Source organism: Vigna umbellata, chromosome 6 (assembly GCF_029865625.1).
Source record: "Vigna umbellata cultivar VRB3 chromosome 6, Vumbellata_1.0, whole genome shotgun sequence".
In the NCBI taxonomy this organism is placed as follows: domain Eukaryota; kingdom Viridiplantae; phylum Streptophyta; class Magnoliopsida; order Fabales; family Fabaceae; genus Vigna; species Vigna umbellata.
The window spans coordinates 20,757,328-20,776,911 of record NC_142170.1 but is presented as its reverse complement, the minus strand read 5'-3'; the positions used below and the strand labels follow the sequence as shown (position 1 = coordinate 20,776,911).

At 34.4% G+C, this 19,584-nt stretch overlaps 2 protein-coding genes and 1 long non-coding RNA gene across 3 annotated transcripts; 1 reads left to right on the top strand and 2 right to left on the bottom strand.

The window, feature by feature from the left end:
- Positions 1 to 4,117: 4,117 nt before the first annotated feature.
- Positions 4,118 to 15,704, bottom strand: LOC148196946 (TMV resistance protein N-like). The gene is made up of 6 exons (XM_088093081.1): positions 15,172 to 15,704; positions 13,975 to 15,085; positions 13,596 to 13,877; positions 12,511 to 13,425; positions 11,868 to 12,428; positions 4,118 to 4,547 (listed from the first exon to the last, which is right to left on the bottom strand). Exons 1-5 carry the CDS (start codon positions 15,660 to 15,662, stop codon positions 11,922 to 11,924), a joined length of 3,306 nt encoding a protein of 1,101 aa, XP_087949207.1. The 5' UTR covers positions 15,663 to 15,704; the 3' UTR covers positions 4,118 to 4,547; positions 11,868 to 11,921.
- On the bottom strand, positions 8,536 to 11,861 carry LOC148196947 (uncharacterized). The gene has a single exon (XM_088093082.1). It carries the CDS (start codon positions 11,377 to 11,379, stop codon positions 10,705 to 10,707), a length of 675 nt encoding a protein of 224 aa, XP_087949208.1. The 5' UTR covers positions 11,380 to 11,861; the 3' UTR covers positions 8,536 to 10,704.
- Positions 15,705 to 17,215: 1,511 nt separating the features above from the next.
- On the top strand, positions 17,216 to 18,339 carry LOC148196945 (uncharacterized). Its single transcript, XR_015780219.1, has 3 exons — positions 17,216 to 17,425; positions 17,689 to 17,774; positions 18,220 to 18,339. It is a non-coding gene; the product is annotated as an uncharacterized LOC148196945 (long non-coding RNA).
- Positions 18,340 to 19,584: the final 1,245 nt, after the last annotated feature.

Below are 19,584 nucleotides of genomic sequence, written 5' to 3'. Positions count from 1 at the left end.
GCTTTATAGGGTTCTGTTTTTGTTTTTCTATTCTTGTTTTTTCTTTCCTGTGTATTTACCATTAGTTTCTGCAGTTTAAAATTTGTACATAGTTTAATATTTTGAACATTAGCCCAAAATGATAAAATTTTGCGCTTGTATTATGTTAATATGTGAAATTGTCAAAGCGCCTGCTGCGGAATGGTTAGCGTGGGATAACAAACCAAGAGGGTTTTTAATACGAACGTGTGCCTTTTAATTTCTACTCAATTAAACTTAGCAAGCAAATAATAAAGACAAATAAAGAGAGTAAGGTTGAGAGAAATTTGCACAGATGATTTTATCCTGGTTCGGATCTTACCAATCTTACGTCTAATTGCTTATCTCAAAACAAGATAAACAGTTTACTACTCACAAAACAATTACAAGTTACAATCACAAAGAAACAATTTGTAAAAGTTTAGAAACCACCTCTCTTGATACCTCAAGAGATGAACCTGCACCTCCTTTGAGTCTTCACAAAGGATGAACACTTTCTCTGAATACTTCACGAAGGATCAACTTCCTCTTCCGAACACCTCCTTAGACACACCAAGGATGAACCGGCTATTTCCTCTGTCACCGTAGCAATACTTCACCAGCTCCATAGACACGAGTTTCACAAGCCAAACAAGAACACACAAGTCTCAATGATTTCTGAGTACTAGAGCACAAGAGAAGAGTTGTTGTTGATGGAAAATGAGAGCCTATTTATAGACTCATGCAAATACTCTTCCCATTGTCAAGATGAAGGCCTTCCCTTTGTCCCCGTAAGATGCTACCAAGGAGTGGTTATTTTCCCATAATGTACCGTAACCAAATAGGGAGAAATGAAGAGAAAATTCCTGGAGAAATGTTTCCCTACATCAAGAACAACAACTGTGACGAAAGAAATTAGTGGGATTAGACAGTTGCCTAGGGAGAACTTATTTGAGTATTAGGAGCGCTTCAACGGGTTATGTTCTACATTCCCTAACCACCAGATTAATGAGCAGTAGTTGCTGTAGTACTTTTATGAAAGGTTGATGCCTCAAGAAAGAAACATGATAGATGTAGCAAATGGAGGAACTGTCATGGACAAGACACCCTTTGGAGCAAGAAGCCTCATTGCAAACATGGCTGAAAATTACCAGTAGACTTACACAAGAGGTGGCAGTAGCAAAGGACTCCATGAGATGCAACTGAATGCAATCTCAGAAGTAGTGAATACTAACATATTCAACGGAAGTAATAACTACACTAGAAGTTTTTCTCCCCTTTTTTATCATAAGCAAAAAGTAAATAAAATCTCCCCCTCAATTGTTGCTCCCCCTCAAAAAGGGAATAAATGCACTTCAAGAGTTAATGAAAATTTTAAATTTTCATAATATGAAATAACACAATACATTAGGAAAATAAAACAAACATAGAAACTCAAATCCTAATACAAATAGAACTCTAAAAAAGGAGGGGATGGAGGATAGTTTGGAGGTTGAAGATTTAAGTGCCCCTCAATATTACCCAATCTAGTATCAAGATCTTGAAACCTTTCAGTGACATAATCATAGTGAGTTTGTTACATTTCAATTATCTCATCAAATCTTGCTTGATGAGCCAAACTCATGTCCTCCATTTGCTTTGAAAGATTGACAAAATATTCTTCCATTGAGAATGTTGAAGATGCAGGAATTGAGGAAGGACCATTAGTAGATGGAGCAACCTTGCGTACTGGTTCTGCCATATGAGCATCTTCATCATCATCTTCATCACTTTGATTTTCTTCATCCTTGTAAAGAAATACATTTCCCCGGGCAACAAAACCCATTTGGCGAAGGGTTGTTTCTCTAATTTCTGTGCCAATGGATTGAATGGCTTGAGTGTGCTCACCTTCCAAATTTACTTATTTAAACTCAATAATTCGAAAAATGAGGAGAGCATAGGGAAGATGATAAGCTGAATATTTTTTTTGCCTTGAGCATAATATCGGTAATGAGTGCAGGCCAATCAATATGAACATGGTTCAAAATTCCATATAGAAGGAGAAGATCTTGCTCAGAGCATTGAGCATGATTTGGAGCACGAGGGCAAAGGATGTAGACAATTAGGTAGTGGATCATCCTCTCCTCCACTTTGAAGCCACCTACTAGTAATTGGCATTGATTTGATTGTTGTTGGGGATTTCGCAGAAAAGATTATAAGCGAGAAGGCGGTTGAAATTTGGAACGCCGAGATGAACTTTTACTGCATCATCCCATATAGTGAGCTTGGCGACATTTGTCCAGATATTGTCATCAAGAATGATTGAGACCCCTTTGACTTCAGAAGTCACAATGTCATCATGGTATCGTAGATTGTGGTAGAAAACCCTAATAAGGTCGGGATAGATACACCCGTTTTGCTCAACCAAATGTGTGAGACCTTGGGTTTGAAATAACTTAGGGAATTGAAAGCCATAAAATCTGTAATATTTCAACCTGACATACTTGACTCCCATTATGCGATGCTCTTGCCAAAAATGAGCAAATTCTGCTTGCTTCTCTAGATCGAAGATTCAACCTTCAATGGTGGCAGGACGGGGAGCACTAGGGCGTGAAGAAGATGTACCTCCAGTGCATCTTCTTGTAGGAATCTTTCTCCTTGCATCAGACATGATTCCAATAGAGTGTAGAGAGAAGATATGGGTAAGGAGAGTGAAAGACTTTGTGAAAATTGAGTTTGGCAGAATATGGGTGCAATGGGTGGTTCTTAATTGATTATAAGAGAGTATTTATAAAGAAAATGAAGAAACTAATCGTTTATGGTCGTTTATGGCTGTTTTTTAACGTTGTAACGACTCTATTTTTGAACCTGTGTCGAGTGATAATTGATTATCACTAATGATAATCGATTATCTGGCCAAAAATTATTTTCCAGATAAGCACAGATAATCGATTATCGATGAAGATAATCAATTATTTGTTCATGTAAACCCAGATTTGAAGAACAAGCAACGATAATCGATTATGACTTGATTATGACTTGAAATAATCGATCATTTGCAAACTTAAGACTTTTTCCTAAACTAAAGATAATCGATTATAGCCTCCTGATAATCGATTATTTACGCTGGATTACGAAAAACTTAAAAATTTCAGGAATTTTAATTCTAAGACATATTTAATACTCTCAATTCTCTTCTAAGATCATAAAACATATCATTGGGTAATGCCTTGGTGAAAATATATGCTAATTGATGCAATGTATATATATATTCTATTTGGAAATCACCCTTTTGAATGTGATCTCTCAAAAAATGGTGCCTAATTTCTATGTGTTTGGTTTTGGAGTGCATTATAGGGTTCTTAGTCAGGTTTATGGCATTAATGTTGTCACATTGTAGAGGAATGTGATCAAGGAAGATATCAAAGTCTTCTAATTGTTGTTTCATCCATAAAATTTAGGCACAACAGTTTCCAACAGCAATATATTCTGCTTTAGTGGTAGATAAGACTACACACGCTTGTTTCTTTGAGTGCCAAGTCACCAAAGAATAGCCCAGAAAATGACATGTTCCACTAGTACTTTTCCTATCAATTTTACAGCCCCATAATCAGCATCAGAATATCCTATTAAACTAGGTGTTGCATCAGAAGGATACCATAAACCAAAAGAAGTAGTCCCTTTAAGATATTTCAAAATTCTCTTAACAACAGTTAAATGAGATTCCTTAGGATTGGCTTGGTACCTAGCACAAACACATACACTTTGCATAAAATCTTGTCTACTAGTTGTAAGGTATAGCAATGATCCTATCAATACCTCTAAACATTGTTTGATTTTCTTCTTCCCTATATTCATCTTTGTCTAGATAACAGGAAGTTGTCATAGGTGTGTTAGCTTCTTTAGAAGTGTCCATCCCAAATTTTATAGGATTAGGTTAGTTTAGAGTTTTTTGCTTTAATTTTAGGTGTAGAAATTGATTGGCATAGTTTCTCAACCAAGAGGGAGGGGTGAATTGGTTTTGCTTTATAAAAATTGTTCTTTGAAAAATCTTTTCAAAATCTTTAAGTCTTTCTTGAATGCAAGCAAATAAAGAATACAAGCAAATAAAGAATGCAAGGAAATGAAAGAGATAAAGGATAGAAATATCAACACCAAGGTTTATACTGGTTCGGTCTCAATGCCTACATCGGGTCTCTTTCAATCAACCTGAGATTAAAAGTAATCCACTATATAGATCGAGTTTTACTGCAAGCAATACAGAGTCACCCTCTCAATGTATCCTCCTCTCTAACTCCAAATCTACTATAGTAAAACACAAAAAGAACAATCCTCTTTTTGCAACCCCTTTGAGATACCACACTTAAAGTAACTAGAACTCCAAAGTTTTCTTCCTAGCTAGCAACAACAGGGAAACCACAATCTCAAAAGATTGCAAACAGTTCTGATCTTCCAGTACACCTCACATTGCAAATTGATCAGACTTTGAAAATTCAACAACTCTTCAAGAATCCTTGCTTTGATTTCTTTCCAAAGGAAATGTTTCTTTGATTCTTGGAGAATAGACGCTCCTACAATTTAAGAACTCAACTAATTTTATCATATATGAAAGATATTATTCAAAAGTTTTTTTAATGTAGAGAGTTATGCGTCAAATTATAGAAATAGCAACTCTGATGCAAATTAATCGATTACATTATCAATGTAATCGGTTAAGCAATTAATACTACTATAACATAATTACATTTAACGCATTTAACAGATTAAGCATAGCATGTAATTGATTAAGCAATGAATGCAATTCATAACATTTAAAAGTATGATCATTAAGGTAGTTATGACTTATCAAGAAAACAATTTTCAGCTAATGAACATTTTAACCAATTAAAAAAAGAGTGTAATCGATTAAGTATAACATTTAAACAAATTTGAAAACTTTTTCAATCCAAAACTCATCAATGCACTGAGCAATCAAGTATATGCAAATGCACGAGTTTTAATCGATTATCCACATAATGTAATCGATTAAAACTACCAGTTATGCAAATGTTGATATATGATGAATCTAATAGATTACATTAAATACTGTAATCGATTAAGTATAACATTTAAACAAATTTGAAAACTTTTTCAATCCAAAACTCATCAATGCACTGAGCAATCAAGTATATGCAAATGCACGAGTTTTAATCGATTATCCACATAATGTAATCGATTAAAACTACCAGTTATGCAAATGTTGATATATGATGAATCTAATAGATTACATTAAATACTGTAATCGATTAATTCATACATATATGCAATGTGCATAGAGTTATATCAATGTCAACCAATGAATATAAATATCACATATATAATCACATATCAAAGATATAAACATGATGAATATGCATAACATATAGTTCAAGCACAATCAAATATATAAACTGCAGTTTTTCTTCTTAAAGTGTGCAAAAAACTATTAAAACATTTTTATTGTTGTCATCATAAAAAACATTTCCATTTTTCTTTCTTTTAGCAGGAAGGCCCCTGGTCAAAGTGGTCAAAATCTAGTCAAACTGGATGGGCTGATGATGTTGGGCAGAATTAAAAGTCCAGTGTTGTTTTTATCTGGGGTGCACCATTGTCCTGGAATGGGTTCGAGCCTTTTTGGGTTGGTTTACAGAAACGCAGCGTTTACACTGCTGTGATGAGAAGCAAAGAGGGTAAAGGTAGAAAGCTCGATCAATTGAAGGATTTTTCCCCAATTACCTCACCCCTCGAGCTAGGGTTCATCAAATGCAAAGAAGAAATGCTACAGCGAAGGCAAGATGCAATTTTCACAACTCAAAGGACGCTGGCCCAAAAGATTGATCGGTCAGAAGAGTGATCAGAGGCATGAGCGGAGCTGGAACGGGCTGAGAAGAGCGAAGTGGTTTGTGATTAGAAAGGTAGTTGGAAAAGCGATTCGAGAAGCTTCTAAGTTCGTTACCGGTTCTTTCCCCTTTCCCCATTTTTTTCCTCTTTTATGTTCTTAATTTCTCCTATAAAGAGGAGTCTTGTAATGTAGTAGAACACAATAGGCAATGGTGGGTGACAAACATCACTTTAGGGCTTAGATTTCGATTTTTAGTTCTTAGTTTGAGATTTCAAAGCTTTCATAAAGGTAAAAACTTTGCTTTTTACACTTGAGTCCATGGAGATTATCATTTGGGTGACAGACTTTGGATTCTCTGGACTCTGGTATCTTATACTTTTGATTTCAGTTTCAATAGAAATTTTATGGTTTGATTTATTTCTGTTTACATTCTCTTTGATTGCCCTTTTAACTCAATTTACATTTTTGCACATGAGTTTACTTTTCCAGCACTGTTATTGATTCTACATTTACTTTAGATTTTTGTATATTTCTTTCTTGTACTAATTCTATCCTTTTAGTGTTCATTTATGAGTTTGATGATGTTTCATATTGTAGAGTTGATGTTCTGATTTTGATTCTTGTTGATTTTAATTTTAGATTAGTATAGTGGTGTGAATAACATATATAGGTATTCTATCTTTGCTTTAAGAAGAAATTTCGGAGGAGTATTGTGGTTAAGGATATGTTTCTGGATTGTATAAATATTAAATTGAAGAATTGAGTGAGAGTCACCATTTCAAGTTCTGAAATATGAACTCAAAGACCCAAAGTGGACTTTATGTTACATGATGTCTTCTTGAGAGTGATTGAGACTTTTTTCATCAAATCAATGTTTATTAAGTCTGGAAATTGTCTTTATCAAAGTTCTTTGTATGATTTCTTGCTTTATTTGATTTAATAGACGATAGAATTAGGATAATTGCTTAAATTCAATTTTGTTTCAGTTATTTTCATCCTCTGCATCATAACTTCTCATTAGTAGAATTAGGATTCATCATTTAGATGTTTCATTTTCTGCACAATCAGTTTACTATCAAATTTTGATTTTTAGCATATTAGTTTATATTCATTTCACTATTTAGGTTCTGATTGTATAAATAGTCATATCATAAACAGATCAGTGGATGTTTCGTGTAAATTTAGGGTTTAGTTTAGGTTTCATGCATTCATTGATTTCTAAAACATTACCCATTGTTGAATCTGTGTTAATCATTTCCATTAATTCTTTTACTTTACAACTATTCTAATAATCATTTACATCTTTTCTTCACTTCATCTGTTTTCTAGGATTAGGCATTTGTTTTCGTTATTTGTCTTTCATACATCCTTTATATAGATATAATCTCTTTAGATTCCCTTAATTTTTCTTTTCCCCGTCTAGCTATAGTTTTAATAAAGAACAATTAGGTTTTAATTCTACAATTATAATCTTAACAAGTACCAAATCCACATATTAAACCCTACGTTGCCCTGTTAGTGGAGAATTTAGGTTTTTCTGGATTTGATGCGACTAAAAAGCTCTTTCAACAAATGGCATCGTTGCAAGGGGCATTGGCAACTTAAGTCTTAGAATTGTAGAGTTAGCCCTGTAGGTTTCTGTTTTTGTTTCTCCTTTCCTATGTGTTTAGCATTAGTTTCTGCAATTTAAAATGTGTACATAGTTGTTATTTCCATTTTAGTTTCTTGTATATTTTTAGTATAATCTTCTGAACAATAGCCCAAAATAAAAACAGGTTCTGCTGGTATTTTGTGAATATGTGAAATAACCAGAGTGCTCCTGTAGCTTTGAGTGTTGAAAGTGCATGACCAAGTCCAACCACAGTTCTCTATTTATCTTAGATCCAGAGATTGGAAGGACCATGAAAGGGATCAGGATGGAAAGGAATCAGAGTGAATTTGAAGCCACTAGACCAATTTCAGAGTCAATTCCATCATCTAAATTCCTATCAGATTCATCAGAAACACATCTAAATTTTCTCATTTAGTCTTTAATATTAAATTCTTAATTGATTTTTATACTTTAAAAGAATATTTTAATTAAAATTTGTTATAATTGGATTTATTAAGTATAAGTAATAAAAACATAATAAAAATAATTGTTTAATTGCATAAATATTTTTTTGGATATTCTGAAGTGTATTAGTGTAGCTACAACTAAATTGAGTACATGAAAATGTGAAAATAAATTGATTAAAATGTCATGAGATCTTAAAAATAAATTCAAAAATTACAAATAATCAAGAAAAAAAATTCAATCCGCTTTATCATCAAGTCCAAGAATCTCATAAAGTTTAGCTTTATCAACTCGCAAAACTCCTAAACAAATATGAAATTATGCCCATCAAGATGAGATTTTGTTACTTTCACACTTTGATAACTCTCATTTTTTTTTCATACTTTTTTTTTTAGTCTTGTTATTCTTGTAATTTTTTAGATTTATAGATATTTTTGTTTTTAGCCACAAAAATAGTTGTTCTTGTGAAAAATGTGTTAAAATTCTCTTTTTAAATAATATTTTTTCTAAGTATAAAATTCCATTTTCTTTAGGAAAATGAAAATTAAATGAAAATAAGGAATAAAATAAAATTGTGTTTTTGTTTAGATAGCTTTATTTCATTGTTGACTTTGACCCTTGGGTTTTGGTCAAAACGCAGTGTTGCAGGTGGGATACATCTCAAGCCCAAAATAATCAAAATTGAATGAGGCAAGCTGGCCTGACCAAGGGATGACCTAAATGCTGAACCAAGCTGCTGGACAGAAGTTACACAGAAGCCTAAAATGCAAAGTTGAATCCAAATGGGAGGCTTACCTCTTTTGAACTCTCGAAGCTGTGAAGCAGAAGGACCAGGGTTTAGGTCGAGGGCTCTCTTGTTTTCTCTCTTGTAAAATATGTTTTTAGAGTCTTAAAAAAAGAGAAACGTTGTAGAATGTTTCAGAGTTTTAGTCAGTCTTCGGAGATTTTCGAAATACACTGTTTCTAGCAGGTTTTGTAGAGAGTTCCATCGTGAGGCAGAGTGCATTTTTCCAGCCCTTATGAGTGCAAAGTAACCTCAAGGGAAGGGGTTTTCTATTCTACGGGTCAGGTTTAGCTTGGGTTCTTGTGAGTTCAAAGTAACCTCAAAAATCAGAGTGCCACCCACTGTAATTTCTTCTGAATCCAATACAAAATTGGCATTCTTTTCTTAATTCAAATTCAGTTTCTGCATTTACTTTACTGTTCCTGTCAATTTAGAACTACTTTGTATCGATCTATATTATTTTTGTCCATTTCTGTTCCTAGTTAATGCTTTCTTTAATATTCTTATGCTGATTTACGTTCCGTTGCACTATGCTTTATCATTCTTATATTGATGTGTTTTGCTTGGATACAAACGTCAGGAGCAAGACATGGATGACCATTCAAATTATCTATGTACCAACAGATAGATAATAATATATCCCTTAGCGAGATTTTCAAGGTAAATTTGTAATATACTAATACACTTATAATTCTAGTAAATTTGTAAATAACTCTTACAACTCTAAAAGGGGATTATCAAGGTAATATGTTGGTTTTTTTAGAATAAAAGCAGTAGCAATATTTAAAACCTGAAAAAGTAACTACTCATTACCATTTTTATCCTAATTTTAATCCACTGTTTCAACCCATAATTAAAAAATAACTAAATTCTAAAAATAAGGAACTGATTTTTACTCAATTAAAAATAAAATATTCCTAAAGCATTTTCTTAACACTCATCCTTGCTTTAGGAACTGTAAAATCTATGAAAGGTCAATCTGGCTTCAGTAAAAAGTTTCTGAATCTTGAACTCTGAATTCCAACATAACCTTTCTTCACAGCTTAAGTGTTGACTTTTTTAGCACCTTTAGGCTCCTTTTCTTCTTCGTCTTCATAATTAAGAAGGTTCTCCTCGTATGTCTCGTTCCAATAACGTATTGTTTTCTGATTCGTCCATGGTCACCCATGATACGATCATGGCACTTCCCACACCGTCACCTATTATTATATGCACCTGCTGAGAAGCATTATAGCTAGATGAGGCAGCAAATACATCACTTTGTAGGAGCATGTCCTCAGTCTTATTAACCTTCCTAATGAAAGAAATTGTTTTGCCTCCATGGCAAACCACAGCCACATTGAGAATGATCAAAACCAATGTTGCAGCCATTGCTACAAAACAAGAGAAACTTTTTGCACCCAACATATGATAAGGATATCTTTTGTGCCAGATTTCTATCACATTTTCCTTGAGTGAGAATACAATTTGCTCCTACTCCAATGGTTTTAGAGCAAAGCTTTTCCCTTTCATTTTCACCTTGAACATATCTTGACCAGCTGCATCTTTAATCAAGCAATTTTTGTCTTCAAAAATAACTCTAAATCCTCTTTCAATCAATTGACCAATACTTAACAAATTTTGGTCAATTTCAGGAACGAAAAGAACGTCTGGAATAAAATTTTGTGCCTGCACAGCTTGTAATTGCAACTATCCCCTTTCCTTTGACTTGGATATAATCACCATTGCCTATTCTGACTTTGGTGATTTCAGTTGGCCTCATATCTCTAAAGAGTGCCTTGTCAAAGGTCATGTGGTTAGTACAACCACTATCAATTAACCAAGATTCACTTGAAGCATTGGTTGAAAAACAGGGTGCAACAAAATTTTTATCTTCCTCTTCATTTGCAATTTGAGCATCTTCTTCGTGCTTCTGATTTTGGTTCTTGCATATGACAGCTTCATGCCCAAGTTGATTGCACTTGTTGCATTTAGCGTCAGACCTTCTCCAACACTTGAATGAGGATGACCCATCGTGTTGCAATGCTTTCAAGGAGGATACTTTCCCTTAGAGCTTCCTGCTTTGCTTTCATTTCTGACAACACCTTCTCTATTTGGTTGTTGGTTCCTTTTTTTGTTTTTCCAACTGTTTTCATGTTTAGCAGGCAAGGCTTCCTCAACAAAGCCTTCTTCTCTCATAGCCCTTCGTTGTTCTTGTGCCTGCAAGGAATTCAGCAACTCTACCAATGTGATCTTGGAAAAATCCTTAGTGTTTTCTAAGGTGGTTATGGTAGCTTCAAATCTTTCAAGTACGGTAACTAGAATTTTTTCAACAATACAAGAGTCCTTAAATTCAGAACCAAGCAATCTTACTCTGTTTGCTATGTTCAGAAGCTTTTCAGAGTACTCCTTGATAGTTTCAGATTCCTTCATCTTCTGCAATTCAAAGTCTCTAATGAGATTCAACACCTTCATGCCTTTAATTCGATCATCTCCATCATATTCTTCTTTGAGATAATCCCATATGGCTTTGGCTGACTTTAGAGACATAATTCGAGTGAAAATGGTTGGTGAAACTACAACAAAGAGGCACGCCTTTGCCTTAGCTTTTTTGGTTTTTCCGTCCTTGTGATTCTTGATTTGAGCCATCGTTGGATTGTCAGGAATTTCATAATCCTCTTCAACTGCCTCCCACAAATCTAGAGCTTCTAGGTAGGCTTCCATTCTTACCGCCCAAATTTGATAATTTTCACCATCAAAGACTGATGGTGCTATTGTTGAAAAATTTGAATCTCCTTCCGTGCTTTCAGATTTTTCTTTCACAGCCCCGGAAGAAAAAGGCTCTTGATACCAATTGTTGGTTTTTTAGAATAAAAATTATTGACTCTAAAATAATGAAAATCGTTACAATATTTAAAACTTGAAAAAGTAACTACCCACTAACATTTTTATCCTAATTTTAATCCACTATTTCAATCCATAATTAAAAATTAACTAAATCCTAAAAATAAGGAACTGATTTTGACTCAATTAAAAATTAAAAATAAAATATTTCTAAAGCATTTTCTTAACATAATATACATAATTTCTGATATATAATTTTTTCCATTTTAGATTTTGTTAACATTTCAATTTTCACTCCTCTGAAAATTGTAAACGAAATACCAACTAACTAGTCACTTAGTAAACTGATGTAAGGAGTTAGATTTTACCTCAAAAAGGATCAAGATTTCTGTGATGGAATGGTGGTTGAAGGATCTCTGTGGTTACTCACTTGTTAGAAGCTTCCTCTTCCGTGATGAAGAATTTCTGCTGAAAAACTTGTCTGAGTTGAATTGTCGAAGATCCTCCTTAAATACCCAACGATACCCGCACTTCTTCACCATAAAACGTAAACCACTCGCAACCCTAGTTTCAAATTTAACTGCTTGAGGATGAATGAATTCTTGTCGAGAGTAAAACACTATCAACAAATAATCTAACCCAACTGTCACCAGATCTTTCTTCAATATTATAGAAACTCCTTTATACGTTTTTTGCCCAAAGTTATTGACACCGTAAAAAAGATCGTTTATTGGATAATCTCTTTCACCCAAATTCATAGGACCTTCGTGTGTGACAAATAGAACACAAATGGAAACACCTATCCAATTTGGGTCATCTATAACAGCAGATGGGTCCATACTTATTGATGTACTTGCCTTTTGTTTACTGAACCATTTTGGAATTTCACTTCCAGGAATAACAATTTCCATCCGAGGGACCAAGTAAACCTGATTAAAGCAAATCCAGTTATACATAAATAGTGTACACAGAAAAAGTGAGACACAAAAGAAAGGATGGAGTCGTCGTCACCTCAAGATTTTTCGTCATCCAAGAAAAAACTATGCTATAACAGTGTTCCATATCACTCAACATGGGGCAGTCAAAAGTGTATAAGCGCCCACTGTATCTGTCAATTGTTTTTTCTTGTATTGTTGGAAGCTCGGGCAAATATTTTAACTCCTTGCACTGTGTCAAGTTCAAACATCGAAGATTGGAAAGTTGCTTGATGGTGCTTGGTAGTGTCACAAATTTGTTTCCCCCCAAATTTAATATTTTTAAAGAACGTAAGTTCCCAATTTCATCTGGGATTTGAAGTAGATTACAGAAGCTTATGTCAAGATCACACAAACACGGGACAGAGAAAGACAAAAAAGACGATAACAAACCAAGTGAAACTTGAGGTTTAGGAGGGTAGAAAAAATGGAAAGGCAACATTAGAAGTTTGTATACAGAGGATGTTGGCAATTGGATGATATTTGTATTTTTATCAACTTTCTCCAAATGTTTTGTGTGACTTGGGTCCATTAACATCTTACTATTAAGTAATTGTGAACAGCCTGAGATATTTAAACTCTTAAGAGAACTGATCCCAAAAAGGATATTCAGATTAAGGACAAGATTTTTACAATTCTTCAAATTCAAACGACGAAGGTCTCTTAGAATACCAATGGATGGATGGATGTGGACTAGTTGTATACATCCTTTGAGATTAAGATTCGTAAGACGTGGAACCTCACTTAAGTCTGACACCTCAATAAGATTTTTACAACTTTTCAAATTCAAACGACGAAGGTCTCTTAGAATACCAATGGATGGATGGATGTGGACTAGTTGTATGCATCCTTTGAGATCAAGATCCGTAAGACGTGGAACCTCACTTAAGTCTGGCACCTCAATAAGATTTTTGGAGTGACTCAGATCCAAATTTCTCAAATTAGGCAGACACTGTAAGAGAAACATAAGTAAGAAAATTTCAATTTTCCATTAAAAAGGTTAAAAGATAAAACGCTAAATGATAAAAGGTTAACCTTCCCCTCTTTTTTTTCTCTATGTGAGATGGAGCATCTTTTTGTTTGTTTGAGAAAAAAAAAATATAAATACCAACAATATAGTACCTTTTTTCCTTCCCATAATTGCTTGATATTGCTACGAGGTAGGATCAATTCTACAAGTTGATCTGGAAAGAAAGTTGATGGCAAAGACAACCAAGGAAAGTGATTCCAAAATAGATATCTCAGTTCATTAGAAATGAAATTGAGAGTTCCATAACAGTTCACATTCTTCAGAATGAGCAACTCAAGCTGATCCATTTTTGATAAAGCATCCACTCTTATTCTTCCTTGTAGAAACTCTTTTTCATGTTGTTCAATAAATATAGCTTCAACATTTTCGGCTTCCTAAAGCATTTTATACAGGGAAAAATCATTACATATTTTTTATAATTTGTAAACTCCTAAAGAATGACAAGATAAGAATGTATATTAAAAAAAATACCTTATTTATTTTCATGACTTTTTGGAGATCCTTGTAGTTCCATAACCTGCTCCACTTCCTTGGTTCTTTGGGTGCTTTTTCTCGGACAATACTCTTACCCAACTCTTTCAACAAGTCATGCATTTTAATATTTCCATTTTGACGACATATAAGTGACTTCTCAATCAGAACTTTCATACCAATGTCAGGATAAAATTGTCGATAGTCCAAAAATTTCTTCACTGTTGGCTCCCATGAGTAGGAATTATTATTGGAGAAGAAACAAGCAATATCTATAAATATTTCTTTCTCTATATTCTCCAATCCATCATAACTTATTCGCAACACATCCATGATATCTTTGCTTGGATTTTCTTCCATTCTAGTCAATGCACTTCTCCATTCACAAACATCTCGATCAAGTAAAAATGAGCCCAATACTTCAATAGCTAATGGAAGACCATTCACATACTTCAGTATATCTAATGTCAACCCTTTATGTTCTTTCCCAATATCATTCGATCTAAAAGCTTTCTTGCGAAGTAATTGAAGAGATTGAGTTTTGTCCAAGACTTCAACTTGGTAAACTTTATTTACTCCGTAATTTTGCAAGATACGACAATTTCTAGAAATTATGATGATTCTGCTCCCTGCACCCAGATATTCAGATTGCAAACCCAATTTCTTTAATTGTTCAACTTGATCAACATTATCAACAACAACAAGCGCTTTTAAGTGACATAATCTAGTTCTTATCAACATAGTTCCATGGGAAGCATTGTGTATCTCGATATTTCCTTGATTTAGAGCTTGACAAAGAAGTTGTTTTTGTGCACTTGCTGCTCCAAAATTACAATAAATTTTGCTTAAATCATCAAGGTAACAACAAGCATTAAATTGAGGAGAGATTTTATTGAACAATGCAGTTGCAAGTGTGGTCTTTCCTATTCCACCCATTCCAACAATTCCCACAAGGTGAACAATATCATTAGCACTCAGATCTAGAAGTTCTTCCAATTTTTTAACACGAGAATGCATGTCAACTAAATCATCGCCAAAATTCCAAATTTGATCACGACCCAATATGTTGATTACCTCTTCAACAACGTTTTCAATTTCTTCATATTGTTGCCTATGCGGCCAAAGTTCAATCATCACAGAGAGTTTAGTTAAGACTTTGAAAAATAGCATAACAAAAGTATGGGTATATGTACTTACTTATTTTGCACATCCCACCCACAACGATCGCAGCTTGTTTCGAGAGCTGCCCTCCATTCTTTTACCATTTCCAAGTCGCCTTTGAACCTTTCTTCGTGTTCAGCAAAAGCTTTTGCAAACTCTCCACTCTGTTTTCGGACCTCAGAAGGAGTGACATCATAGAAAATAGGGAGCAAACTTCGACCTGTTACTTCAACCCAATCGACGATCTTCGTAAGCTCTTTCATGCACCATGTGGATGATGCATAGTCCTTTGAGAAGACAACAATGAAAACGCGAGATCCTTCGATTGCGTGCAAGAGTTCAGACTCCAAAAAGTCCCCTTTCTGGATTGTTTGGTCATCTCTGAAAGCAACAACTCCTTTTCTTTGAAGAGCTGCAAAAAGGTGATTTGTGAAACCGTTACGAGTATCTGCACCTCTAAAGCTAACAAACACATCAAAATTCTTGGTGTTTGATGAAGAGCTCCGTTGTCTTTTGTTGCAAGCCATTGCAGAAGGTGGAGAGTGACCAGCATAAAAGATTAATGTGCGTATTGGATAGTACTCTCAAGGTGTCGATCATAGTCAAGTCGTTTATAAAACAAATGACAAAAACGCGTAATTGGATGTCGTTTTCGTAGGTGTGGGACTCATCGAAATCATTTCTATAAAATATACATTCTGTTTAATAAGTTTTTTGTTACGTTATAAAATTATTACTTAGTGTGATATTATTTTTAAATTACTGCAACACATTCATCGGAGTTTCTTTTGTGTCAATTGTAATTTATTTTGCCTTGAAATTATTATAAAATAAATGTTATGAAGTATATACGTTAGTGCCGGCAACCCCCTTGACTTAATGATTGACCAAAATTGATATGAACTTATTTCTTTGTTGGTGATAATTTGGCGCTTAGAAATTTCAAGCAAAGTAATGGAGTGCTGCTTAAAGAGTTCATTCTGAACAGAGTCAAATTTGTTTAAATTGTGTTTAGAAGAAGTATCTTTCGAGAGTTTAAAAAACCTCCACTAATTTCCGACATTTTGATAGGAAACTATAGTTAAGTTTTGATTTTTTTTTTAAATAATTTTTTTGGCAATTTCCTTCCTCACTTCTTCACTTCACATGCCCTTCTCTTATAATTCTTAATTCTCTGGCTTTTGCACCAAAGTAGGCAAATATGCCTTCTTTATTACCAAAATAGGCAAAATTTGACCGAAAGTGAAGTCGTGGGGGGCCAAAACGACTTCAAAAGAAGAAGTCGTGCCCCCCTGCACGACTTCACACTGTTCATAGGTACAGTGTTGAAGTCGTGCATCCCAAAAACGACTTCTGGATCCTGTAATCGATTACATTGATTTGGTAATCGATTACCGAGTGTTGAAACTTTCTGAAAAAATCGCGCGCCCGGGCGCGGACGATCTGTATGTGGACGAGCGTTCACTGAAAATGGACGAGCGTCCACTTCTCCTGCCGAGCGTCCACTGAGCGCATCTCGACGAGCGTCCTCTTAGCTAGATGGACGAACGTCCTCTTAGCTTTCTGGACGAGCGTTCTCTCTGCCTGGCTGGACGAGCGTCCTCTTCTGCCTGGCTGGACGAGCGTCCTATTCTGCCTGGACGAGCGTCCGCTTCTGCCTGGACGAGCGTCTCTTTTGCCTTGCACCAAAACAACCTGGTAATCGATTACACATGTTTTGTAATCGATTACCAGTGCTTTTGGTGGCATACAAATTTGAAGTCGTGCAGGGTGGTCATGATTTCAACACTCTGTAATCGATTACCATTACATTGTAATCGATTACAAAGTCTTGAAGTCGTTTTTGGGGTGCACGACTTCAACACTGTTGCTATGAACAGTGTGAAGTCGTGCAGGAGGGGCACGACTTCTTCATTTGAAGTCGTTTGGGCCCCCACGACTTCCCCATTTTCGTAAATTTGGTTGAATTTGCCCATTTTGGTAATATTATAGGCAAATATGCCTAGTTTGGTGCAAAAACCTAATTCTCTGGTTTTTCCCTACTTTCAAATTCCTTTTTCAGCTACCTATCCTCTTCGGAAAACCCAAGCATCATTTAAAAAACCTTGTTCCATTCACATGTAGGAACGGGCATGTAAGAAGACCTTCTTGACATTGGATGGAACATACAATTTGTTGGGGTTTGGGTTTTGGCAGCCATGATAAAATGTAGAAGATTCTTTTCGGGGTTTAGGTTTTGGTGGAAATTTGGGAGGAATTAGGGAAGCTGTGAATTTATAAAAAGAAAAAGGTGATGTGGATATAGTTGTGAATTTATATGGCTTAATATGATCAATTTCTTTGATTTTTGTGCTTAAAAGCTTACAAGTTGTTATGGCTGTAAAATCCCTCAATACTCTTTTTCTGAACATTACTTGGTGGTTCAGTGTGTATTGGTAACTCTTAAAAGTTTTAATTTTCTCAAGGGCAGAAATTTTTTCTTGCATAGGTTTCTTCCAATTATGATTTTGGGCAGCTTCCTCAAAATTCCTTGGTTCATTCTCACTGTCATAGGTTCAATTATATTGGAGAACAATGACCTCTCCGGTTCGATTCCCTCTGCACTCGTTGAAAAATTGCGCAAAGATTCTCTCACTAAGGTATGAATCTGATTAAAAAGTCCCAAATTCACAATTTATGCTGATGATTATTAATTACTTAAGGCTGTGTTTGAGATTCATATATATATATATATATGACCTACCCAATTTCTAAGCACAACCAATGTATTTAAATTATGGATTACTTGTAAGGTTTACTTAAGACTTGAAACATATTTTTTTTGTGATTTCCATGCTAGTGTATTCATACTATGACGTCCTTCAAATCACTAACAATTTCAATAGAATTATTGGTAAAAAATGATTTGGAACAGTTTATCTGGGTTTTATCAATGACACTCCAATTGTAGTAAAAATGCTTTTCCCAGTTCATGGTTATCAACAATTTCAAGCAGAAGTATAAGTTATTAATCAATTTACTCTAGATTTCTGACTTTGGTACCGAACCTATATGGTTTAACATGGTTGTGACTTTTATTTCCAGGTTAACTTCTACTCATAGTTCATCACAAACATTTGACATCCCTTATTGGTTACTGTATTGAAGGAACCAACAAGGGCCTCAAATATGAGTACATGGCTAAAGGAAACTTATAAGAACATCTCTCAGGTTGGTTCCGAATAAAATTATTTTGTTCTTAAAAGTTTGTGAAATCAATTTCCAAGTTAGATTCGATTTCTGAAACTCTGGATATGGAATTTTTAATATTGGAGAACTGTATGAGTCGTATGAATAAGTTCTACCGAACAAAAAACAAACATCTATAGAATAGAAAGTTACAGAAGTTGTTCTTGTAGGTCACAAAGAATCACCATTCTTGAACTGGAAGGACAGATTTCGTGTAGCAGTGGATGCAGCCTTGCAAAATATTTTATAGCTTTTAGTAATTTTTCATCCATAATAAAAAATTATTAGGAAAAATGTGATAATACCTCTGTAAATCTAAATACTATATATATACTTTAGATTAACTCCACAAGTGGTAAAGGAAATTGTTTTTTAAATAAGGTTTTTAGCCGAAAGAGCTTTGCCCTTTTTAAATGGGCCCATCCAAATAGACTTAGGTAAGTTTGAAATTTCAGATAGTGAGAATATCGAATGGAAGAAAAAAACTAAGTAATTTTACTCAAATGCTTTGTTAAAAAAAAATGGATGAAATTTCTCAGTCATATGTAAGTTCCTAGCAATGGATTAAACTATATAATGCCAATGGTTTAACCAAGACAATAAAGCATATTAGTATAGTACTCACAACTCAAACGTTTTTCTTTTTTACATTCTCAACTTCTCAAAGCAAACTAAACCATTTAGATAAGATTGTTCAGTTCAGCCACAACATATATATTAATCAGATATTTATGTATACAATTCTCTGCACTAGCACTATTCCAATAGATTGACTCAGAAAAGTGATATAGATTAACTTGTAGGGTTTTCATATAATTTCCAGGCTATTGGAAAACATCTAAAGGCCATCAATCAATATCGTGCTCAGAAGAGGAAGGTGATGATGTTTAATATGTCTTATGATCTATTTCTTTGTTGAACATTACTTTTATAATGTATGTAATTGATAGGAGGCTAAAGGTGTATGTGAAAAGAAACAGACGGGAGAAGTAGTTAGTTAGTTAGTGGGTCAGTAGCCTAACTGTTTTATCAGTTAGGAAGGGAGATGTATCTGTTAGGAGGTCAAACTTGTATAAATAGCTAGAGAGGAGAAAGATAGGCACTTTTGTTAATTCTTGTATCTGAATCAGACTTGTAGTCTGCTTGGGGGAGATTAGGCTCCCACGTTCCTATATTCTTGTATTCTTTCTTGGTCTCTATAAATCAGAGGAGGTTATTCAG